The sequence below is a fragment of the Amphiura filiformis genome, chromosome 1 (genome assembly GCF_039555335.1).
Source record: "Amphiura filiformis chromosome 1, Afil_fr2py, whole genome shotgun sequence".
Lineage (NCBI taxonomy): Eukaryota > Metazoa > Echinodermata > Ophiuroidea > Amphilepidida > Amphiuridae > Amphiura > Amphiura filiformis.
Window position 1 is genome coordinate 57,790,210 of NC_092628.1, and position 10,732 is coordinate 57,800,941.

The 10,732-nt window shown below is 38.5% G+C and overlaps 1 protein-coding gene across 1 annotated transcript; it reads left to right on the forward strand.

Moving 5' to 3' along the window:
- Positions 1 to 264: 264 nt before the first annotated feature.
- Positions 265 to 10,456, forward strand: LOC140161917 (kelch-like protein 38). The gene is made up of 5 exons (XM_072185214.1): positions 265 to 354; positions 1,317 to 1,434; positions 2,639 to 3,310; positions 6,796 to 7,053; positions 9,779 to 10,456. Exons 3-5 carry the CDS (start codon positions 2,645 to 2,647, stop codon positions 10,454 to 10,456), a joined length of 1,602 nt encoding a protein of 533 aa, XP_072041315.1. The 5' UTR covers positions 265 to 354; positions 1,317 to 1,434; positions 2,639 to 2,644.
- The last annotated feature ends 276 nt before the right edge of the window (positions 10,457 to 10,732 follow it).

The following is a 10,732-nucleotide window of genomic DNA, read 5'->3' on the forward strand; positions in this document are numbered from 1 at the left end:
TTGGTTATTATCTCTTTTTCTTCACTTCCTCTGTACAAAAGTATAGGAGCTTTACAAATTTCAGAGTTTTTCAGACTTTTTTTTATCCGTGGTCACACACACCCCTGATTTTAGACATTGGTTCGATATTGTTACATTCGGTAGAAAAACAAACTTACTTTCTTTTATTCTCACGTGGGACGTTTATTTAGTGGTGTGCGCCCTTGACTTGACCACCCTGAGTGGGCGACGGACTGTGAATAGGCACTATTTTTGGTGGCAAAAGTACATTAAAATGAGGTACATGTAGAGTGCCGATATCGTGGCTGTTTTACCGTGGTTTTCGCCCAGAGTTTCTAATATTTTAAGACTAAGGTAAGGCAATAAAAGCATGTTATTATTATTATCATTTCCTGCTATATTTTGTGGAATGTGTAATATTTTAAATCATATTTAGATTGTATAGTCATATGATGATATAATATAAAATACAGTGTACAAATTCGCATGGCCATGAATATCCTGTCTGGACATTGCACCCGGGCATTGCACATCACACTTAATGTGTAATGTGTCCCGCACAGTGTCATCGCCCCGATATATTCATGGCAGAAATTTTTATGCTTTATAAAATTTTTCCGCCATTTTTTATGTACCGGTACTAATTCTTTTTGCTGCCCCCTTCGTTTTTGCCGCCCCTTCTTCTTCCGCCGCCCCTTCATTTTGGCCCCTGCTTTTACCCGAGGCTGGCGCCTCAAAGCCCCGAAATCACGCGCATGAACATGATGAGGTAATCCTTAAATTTCCATTATTTACCACATCTTCTGGATTCTTTTGAGCTGTGGTGCTATTGACGAATCCTGAGGATTCCATGTACTGCCAGGAAAACAAATGAGTGGGTTCTTCAAAAGCTTGGAGTTCAGAAGACCTTGCGAGCCGATATCATTTCTAGAAAGTTATCATAGGCCTACTTTGGCCAGTAATGGCCACATCACCAGACATCACTGCCTTCAGAAAACAATTGTCCAAGGAATGGTTGAGGGAAAATGCAAGAGAGGCAGACCTGCAGCAAGCTGGCTTGACAACATCAAAATTATCACTGGCCTGAGCATCACTGAGGCTACCAGGGCTGCCGCTGACCACATTCGATGGCATAGGCCTACTCTCATACGAACCACACCTGTATACATGTATGCAATGTGACCTTAGAGAGAGACCACATCTTCTACCCTGGGCCTCTACCCCTACAACTAAGAAAAATGGCTGATTATGATCAACAGGGGATGTCAGACATTTTGAGAGTTTCCAATTTTGATTATTTCCATCTCAATTTTCAGATACTTGACTTGAATGAAAATAATGAAAGTTTTGGTCAAATTGAAAAGGTGATGCGGGCGCCGGCGGGTGACAGGAAACTAATAATTTCATTATATAGGCCTTATATTAGGCTGGCGGGTAAGCATACATGTACACTGATCAGGGTTCGAATTCGGCTGTATCGCATAGCAGTTTGCTCCACATTTTGAAGTAATTGCTACCAATTTTGCATTTGTATAGCACTTTTCATAGTGCTTTATATATATAGAAGTATCCTGATCATGATGAATTAGCCAAAAACTGCTACGCAAAATTTTTAAACGAATTCGAACCCTGACACTGATGTGTTATGTGATGTTTGTACTGTTTACCCTGACTGCTCATATCAGTACCAGACTTGAGTCCTGTTTATCAGGGACAGTCTGTGTACATGTACATGTAGCTCAGTGGTTAGATTGCTCGCCCTGCAAGCGAGAGGTCTGGGGTTCAAGTCCCCACACAGGCAGGTATGTCTGGAATTTTTTCTCTGGTTTATCTGCCTACATTGTAGATGCATGTTATATTTCCATTTGTAAATTTATGTTTAATTGTACTAGTGTGCAGACTGTGCAATGCATAATTATACTTCCCATGGTATATATTTTAAAGTACCGGTACTTTTTAATGAAATATCAAAGCACTGAACAAAAGAAAAACCTTTTCCATCGTAACTTCGTAAGGTGTTTCTTCTCACTCTATAGCACTCAGATGCACTTCATAAAGCAATCACTAGAACTGTATAATGTATGTTTTTTGTTCAGGCCTCTACTCAGTTCTTGGATTCAGGTATTCAGGGATGCCGGCAAAAGTGTAAAAAAGATAAAATTGTGAATAGATTGCTAAAAAGTGAGGTCATTGAAATTGTCATTTGCTATGTTTACAATGAAAATTTAGTAAACAAGTTGAAGCCCCAATCAGATACATCAGATTTTATTACAAACGGACATGAACCCTCTGTTAAATCAGCAGGGTATACACGCATTCACGAATTGTGTCACATAGATGCGTAATATGTTAACACGCTTAACTAGCAACCTATGGAAGAATGATCTTACAAGAAGCGAGTGGTTGAATGGCCCCATTTTAGCTGATAAAATGTGGGTTTTTTTTTCAAGTTTCATCCAATTTTAATTTTAACACCAAGTTGGTGATTGATATTCATGGGTTTGTCCAGCTTTATGAGCAGGCCTCCGATGTTTTGATTGGTTTCTGTAATTTTGTTTTTAAATATTAAAAATGTGTGCATATCTCATTCGGTTTGATCTTGTCATCATTTATAATGTTAATATTTTTTCTACTTCAGCACACCATGGCAGTAAATAATCCCAGATCACATTTACATACTGTACTGGATATGTTTCGCAGACCACCTAAAAATGAAGCTATGGACCATTCGTATGCAAGCCAGCTGTCACAAGCTTTAAATGATCTTAGAGAAGAAAACCAATTGTGCGACATCATTATCAATGTTGGAGGTAGAGCTTTCAATGCTCACAAGGCTGTCCTGGCTGCATCAAGCAGTTACTACAAGGCCATGTTTACATCAGGGTTCAAAGAAAGTACTGAAAAAGAAATCAGTATTGAAGGCAATCCTGATGTTTTCAAAGTGTTGATTGACTTTGCTTACACTGGGGTATTAAAGATGTCACCCAAGACGGCTTTTGATGTGCTTGATATGGCATGCTATATGCAGTTTACACATGTTTACAAAACTTGTACAAGCATCATCAAAGGATATTTGAAAGTTAATAAAAAGAATCAGATTCCACCTGATGATGCGTTCAAGATATACTTGCTAGCAAAGAATCATGATCACTTGGAACAGTTGGCAAAGACAGCAGTGGAGTACATGGAAGATAATGTTGAGGGGATGAAAAGGTCAGATGTGTTTCTACAGAATGCTAATACATCATTTTTGGAGAACTTTCTGTGCCGAGAAGAACTAGCAACATGTCATGCAGATGAAGAAAAGCAGGTAAAGAACTTTACGGATAAGTATGAAAATTTTAAGATTTGCCAATCTACAAACTCAAATTTTTTATCTTCAGTGTGAGCTTTGTGTAGATCATCTTAGTGATACATGTATTTCAATTTTGGCACTTTGTTCCTTTCTAGTAAAACCAAGAAATACCAAATGCACCGCTTACCTCAAACAGCATCTGTATAATATGACTTAGATATCTGACAACTTTTTGTCTGAACTAATGTAATGTCTTGAAGACATCGCATGATTTTTAATGAATGCACAGAAAGGTAATTTTATCCATGCACCCTGTTAATGGTCAATTAAAAAATCAGATAATGTCAAAAATACATTTAACTTAAATACAGTATCTTACCTGCATGTACATCTAAATAAAACCATTAATTTCTGCATGAGTGCAATTTATTTTGGTGTGAATGAATCGACAAGTCTGGCAAATATTCTCATAATCACACAAATGAAAAGTGAAATAAAGAGACAATTGGTCCCTGCCATTTTTTGCAGGAATCAACTCGTGGAAAGATTTTGTGTGTGAATCAACTTTATAGAATTGGAAAGCATGAACAAGGTCCTTTTTGGTGTTACACAAAGTGGCAAAATTTGCCATGTAAAGCTACACAGTTTTAAGGTATAGAGGAAATGGATCTGGATCTGGACGTTATCCTCTGAATAAACAGGTACCGGCATCACATCAGAGTTGGTACAAACCAATGACCTAAGACTGGATTTGGCGAAATTTAATTGAGGTAGTCCCTAATGGCAGTCTTAAAGTTTCTGTAGTCTGGTATATGTCTAATATATGTCGGCAGGGTAGTCCGTTCCAGTGTGGAATTGTCCATGTAAAAGCTATTTAGTAGGTTGCTGAGTTGACTCTAATTTGCGCACGTACATGTATGAAGATGTGTGGTGTCGTCTGGTCATTCGTGTTGGTCGGGTGAGGTGGTCCTGCCAGTCTATGTCGACGAGATTGTGTGTAATATATAATTTTGTACATCAGGCTAAAGCCTCCATCATACTTTCCTGCCGCTGCGGCAAGCGGCAGGGCGTTTCAACCAATGACAAGCCTTTATTGTGTCCGTTTGTCTGCAATGCGTGTGCGCCACGCCGCTCAGCGGCAAGCGGCAGGGTAGTATGAAACCAGCATAAGTCTGGTAGTAAGGCGACAGGTGTCTAGACTTGGCCATTCAAGTTGCTTGAGCATTTGCGTAACACTTGCTTCTCTGGAGTAGTTGTAGCACAACCTAGCAGCTGACCTCTGTATCATGTCTAGCTAGTGTCTCTCTTCATTTGTGGAAGGGATCCAAGCTGCCGACCCATAAGTCAATTTGGGTTGAATAATGAGTGACAAAGAGGCGAGACTTGATGTATGTAGGACAAGCTTTGAAGTTCCTTCTGATGACACCCAGGATCTTCTTACAGCTATTGTGAATCAACTTTATAGAATTGGAAAGCATGAACAAGGTCCTTTTTTTGTGTTACACAAAGTGGCAAAATTTGCCATGTAAAGCTACACAGTTTTAAGGTATAGGGGAAATGGATCTGGATCTGGACGTTATCCTCTGAATAAACAGGTACCCGCATCACATCAGAGTTGGTACAAACCAATGACCTAAGACTGGATTTGGCGAAATTTAATTGAGGTAGTCCCTAATGGCAGTCTTAAAGTTTCTGTAGTCTGGTATATGTCTAATATATGTCGCGGGGTAGTCCGTTCCAGTGTGGAATTGTCCATGTAAAAGCTATTTGCGTAGGTTGCTGAGTTGACTCTAATTTGCATACGTACATGTATGAAGATGTGTGGTGTCGTCTGGTCATTCGTGTTGGTCGGGTGAGGTGGTCCTGCCAGTCTATGTCGACGAGATTGTGTGTAATATATAATTTTGTACATCAGGCTAAAGCCTCCATCATACTTTCCTGCCGCTGCGGCAAGCGGCAGGGCGTTTCAACCAATGACAAGCCTTTATTGTGTCCGTTTGTCTGCAATGCGTGTGCGCCACGCCGCTCAGCGGCAAGCGGCAGGGTAGTATGAAACCAGCATAAGTCTGGTAGTAAGGCGACAGGTGTCTAGACTTGGCCATTCAAGTTGCTTGAGCATTTGCGTAACACTTGCTTCTCTGGAGTAGTTGTAGCACAACCTAGCAGCTGACCTCTGTATCATGTCTAGCTAGTGTCTCTCTTCATTTGTGGAAGGGATCCAAGCTGCCGACCCATAAGTCAATTTGGGTTGAATAATGAGTGACAAAGAGGCGAGACTTGATGTACATGTATGTAGGACAAGCTTTGAAGTTCCTTCTGATGACACCCAGGATCTTCTTACAGCTATTGGTGACTTCAGAGATATGCTGTTTCCAACGTAGATTGTCACAAAACTTCAGACCAAGGTACGGATGAGAATGTGTTGCCTCAAGAGGTTTTGGGCACAAAATGTGTATGGAGAGGTTTTGATGGTTTTCTTGGTTGTGAAATTCATTTTGAAAAATTTATCGGTATTAAAAGTCATCTGCCAGTCTTGACTCCAACGAGATATTGCATCAAGATCTGTTTGAAGGATGATCTGGTCTTCTACAGAGTTGATCTCTCGATAGACAAACACTCTTTGTGTAGGAGCTGTATTTTCTTTTCTAAAAGTTAATTAGGTAATTTTTTCAGGAGAGAAAGGAAACAATGTCTACATTAATATTCAAAACAATATATAAATATTCAGATGTTCAGAGGCTTGTATTTTTGTAGGACAATTTCCAAGTGCTAGCACATTAATATTTTGGGTCCTATGACTAAAGTAAACTTATTTATAACTTCCTGACTTCAACATTGTAAAAATATAATGTTCAAGAATATGTTGATTAAAAAGTTTTTAGCCAGTTTGCTGTTAGACAAGTTTGGAACATATACCGGCTAAAAACTTACTAATTCTTATGAACTCCTGTTGTAAAAGCCTATCCCACAATAAGAACATTATTATCTCATCTAAAACTAAATATGCTATAAACTCAAGACTTACGGATTGGGTCATTTCAAGAAGCATTACATACTTTCCCTTCTCATTTACAAGGCCACTGTTTTTAAACCAATCAAAACAAAATAAAGTTTCTCTCCTGAAAAAACATCTATCAATAATATTAAATCATAATGAGAATCATACAGCGATTTTTTGTAAAATGCATTACACATAGCTAATTTGAGCTGTTAATTAACAAGATAATTAATTGGCATCGTTTTATATTTTTATCACATGAGAAAATGTTACATTAGTTAAATTTGAATACTTACACTTAAAGTATAACAGACACATTTGAAAAAGCGAAAGTGGTGACAATTTAATGCAAAATGGAACCTGTAATGTTCATGATTTCCATAATAGATCACATGTTGCTTCCAAATCTTATGCCTTATGCATGTACATTGCTGTTGGTTTTAAGGAGAAAGTGCATTTTGTACCCAGTTAACAGGTATTATGTTTACATGTCCATTTGTAGGTTCTTGAGTTAGTCATCAACTGGTTGAAGCAGGATTGGGAGACCAGACATACACATGCACACAGCCTCTTGTCAAAGGTTCGACTTGGTCTTGTAACACCAGAACATCTGACTGAGTTGATTACCAAGGACATACTGGAAATGCCAGAGTGCAAAGCTCTAGTTGATGAAGTACTGCAACTGCGTACATCGAGTCAGTCTGTCACCACTTTGTCACTCAAGTCACCACAGTTATTTGCAACCAGAAGCACCATTACAGTAAGTTATGTACATGTACCGTAACCACTCGGGTATAAGCCCACCTTCGCCTATAAGCCCACCCCCTATTTCTCAAACCATTCGGGAAACAAGGGTGCACTCGGGTATAAGCCCAGTAGTCAAGTTTTTAAATCATCAATGCTTTTCTTTCACATTTAAGAACAAATATTTTAAAAATATCAGTTAAAAATTAACATTCCATACTTACAATTTTTTTTAAATTGAAAAAGATGATAGAAATTACTGATACATTGGACATACATTTTGTATACAAATGGGGAAGATTTTTCTTAGTTTTAAATTCAACTACTAGCCCCTCCTCGGTTATAAGCCCACCCCCATTTTTGAAGTGAAATTGCCCATCTGGGGGGTGGGCTTATACCCGAGTGGTTACGGTATGTGTATATAGTCGTCACTCATCATGTACTTTAATTCTCAAAATTGAAGAAAAAATTAAATTACTCACATCAATCTTTCTTTGCTCATAACTTTTGATGTTGAAGTCACAGGTAAAAACAAGAACATTTCTAAAATAGTTCTAAATTTCCAAGTTTTTTTTATTTGAAAAACTCAAAAATTCAAAATGTCACCATAGTATGAAGGGTTTAATATTACGTCCCTTAGGTGCTGGGTTAACATTTAAAGTGAATAGAAATCAAAATTAAACTTCTACACTACTCAAATTTGGTACACTCACTGGATCGCTTTTACCGGCTCAACCAGCATAGTCAGCAGATATTAATGCTCATCTTCTTCTCTACATCTACTTGTTTGATGTCATCTACACTACACCTGTTACATCATTGGAGGTGTCTCAACATCACTAGCAACAACAAATCTTCAGAGCAATAACATCCGCTGGCGATGTTTATATCTGAAGTGGATTATATAAACATGCTCTCAGTACTTGCAACTTGGAACCCCTTTCCACTAGGAGGAAAGCCATTGCCTTACATTTGCTCAGTCACTTCCTTCTTGTGAGCGCACTAGCGGGCTTCTCCCTCGTAGAAGGAAGGAGGTCCATGGTAGGAGTCTTAGGAATGATGATGAATTTACCAGGCTGACAATGCGCACTGAAAGATTCGCCAACAGCCCGGTGCCCTACTATATCCAGCTTCTCAATAAGTAGGTTATCTCGCCTCTGGTTTAGTCCTCTTCCTCCTCAGACTCCTACCAAAGTTGTTTGGTTGCTCACATTTTGGTATCTCATCTTGGTTTGTTTTGAATAATATTGTATTTATGTATATTTATATTTATTTATGTATTTTTGTATTTACGGTACACAATTCAGCCTTTGGCTGCCATGTATTTGTTTAATAAAACCTAAACCTAAACCTAAACCATATAATATATGCACATTGTACATAGTCAAGTCCCCACCCGAGTTTGGATCCTTGTCCCAGAGTCTAAATCCAAGTTTGAGTCCTTGCTGTCTGAGGACTCGAGTCCTTTGATATTTTACACAAGAAGTTTCATTTTTCCTTCATAGATAACTTTTTGTTTTTAACATATTAAAATTTAAGACTTGGGAAGATCCTAACATTTTGTTTTTATTCTTGTAAATTTGATAAATCACAATGCACTGGTTTACAACGCGCGGTTTCCCCTTTTCACTCCACGCGTTTCAACCTTTAGGCCTGGCTTGTTACGCTCGCTTGCGCCCCGTTTTAATATATTTTTTGGATTCTCCGTTTTGCGTGCAATTTTTTTAATTAAACATGTTTAACGCTCTTTATTTGTATACGCTCTACGCGTTTTTACCTAGGCCTACGCTTGTGCTTGCGCGACGCCTTTAATATTTTTGTACTCGCACACGCGTTTGCGCATTTTATAATTTTATTTTCCGTCTTGTGCGTTATGTTTTCCAAATTGAACATGTTTAACGCGCTGGATTTGTATACGCTCTGCCCGCTTGTCGCTCATGTGTCGCTTGCGTGTCGCTCCCACCATTCACCTGCGCTCGCGTTTTAATCATGTTTTAAATGTTTCTCTTGTGTAGGCCTCACAACACTATTTTTGTCACCTACCCGAAAATTCGTGTAATAAATATTCTTTTACGACATTATAATTATTCTTCGCTTCTTTGCTTCCTATATACGCGATGTGTGTGATCCAATCATATTTTATTATTCGTAAAAACGCGAACGCGAATCGAGGTCATTAATATCTCACAATTGACTGCAAAATGTGTAATTGTTCCAGCGTAAATATTAGTAACAAACTGCGCGTGTGTTGGCTGCCATATTTGGATTGCACGCTATCATATTTGCACAGATTTTAATACGCACTTTTGTTATTGGTCGTCCTGTTTTAGCCAGTTTGATTTTTGGAAAGGGCAAATGTAAAATTGCTTATTTTTGTGTTAGTGAAGAGATCAAAGTGATGGTTATGAATGAGGTTAATAACTTTGCATCAGTGTAATTGTGGGAATTGTGAAAAATATAAACAGTTTGCTTTGGACCTTGGTTCCAAAGCAAAATGTTTAGATTTTTCACAATCTGCATAACGGTCAAAATAAACTCCTAAGATTTCCCGCAATGACCTCAAAACATATATACGTGTAGCGCTCAGTTATTTAAGGTTTTTTAAAGCCCTTTTATGTGATTTTCAGCACAAAAATTTGGAAATTCAACCAACCCTGCATTTTAAATGTAGTTTGCTCTTGCAATATATGCTTGTTCTATTCATTGCTATTACTGTGTTAACATTTATGGTATCTTTTCAGGCACCTATAACTACAGACAGTGGTGGTGCATTTAGCATCGAGTCTCATGTAAATTACAGTACTACCACGCCCACACAACAGCGTTGGAAATATCTGAATAGATTAAGTCCTCTGCCATATTCTGGATGTAATCAATCTTTAATAGTTGTCAATGGAAGACTATATGCAGCAGGTGGTTTCGACGAACACGGAGAGCCCGACTCAGATCATTGGTTCCATGGTTCTCATTCAGACGATGACAGTGACAGGTCTATACCGGTGAGTAAAGACCATTTCTACAGATATAATGCTGCAAAGAACCGCTGGAGTCAGTTATGTGGAATGATTGTTGCAAGGAATAGTTTCCCAATGGTTCACTTAGATGGTTACATCTATGCAATTGGTGGATTAGATGAATCAGAGATTGTAATCAGTGATGTGGAGAGGTATGATTTAAAGAAAGAGGAATGGCAAATGCTACCACAACTTCCTGAAAGATGTACTAACTTATCAGCTCTAGCATTCAAAGGGAAGATCATAGTCCATGGGACTACGCCAGTAGCTGATAATCCATACTCATCACTAGTAAAGTATGTCTTGCAGGTATATCATCCAAAATCAAAATACTGGCAAATACATAGCGAAGTTCACGAAGTAGGCAGGACGTTACTGCCAATCCCCACATCTATTTGTATATGAAGATGTATGCTATAGAATTTCACATGCAAAAGGTCAATCCGATAAACACAAGCCAGTAGTAGATGCATTAGAAGTCCATCCCCTATCTAACGATGCAGCAACAGATGCTGTCTCATTGAAGGTGGGAGAGAGCATCAACCAAGAACACATCCCAGAGAACATGGTAGGTGCCTTTAGGATCGCTGATGAAGTGTTTGTTAGCGTCAATGGATTCAGCTATAACACTGGTATCTCTATTGGTTCAGATCAGATCACAGATGTAGATGTCGATCAGTG

Excerpts from the sequence above, each read along its gene's own strand:
- LOC140161917 (XM_072185214.1), top strand. The coding sequence starts at position 2,645 with ATGGCAGTAAATAATCCCAGATCACATTTACATACTGTACTGGATATG. Across the intron at positions 3,311-6,795 it reads ATGCAGATGAAGAAAAGCAG|GTTCTTGAGTTAGTCATCAA; the intron begins GTAAAGAACTTT and ends GTCCATTTGTAG. Across the intron at positions 7,054-9,778 it reads CAACCAGAAGCACCATTACA|GCACCTATAACTACAGACAG; the intron begins GTAAGTTATGTA and ends GTATCTTTTCAG.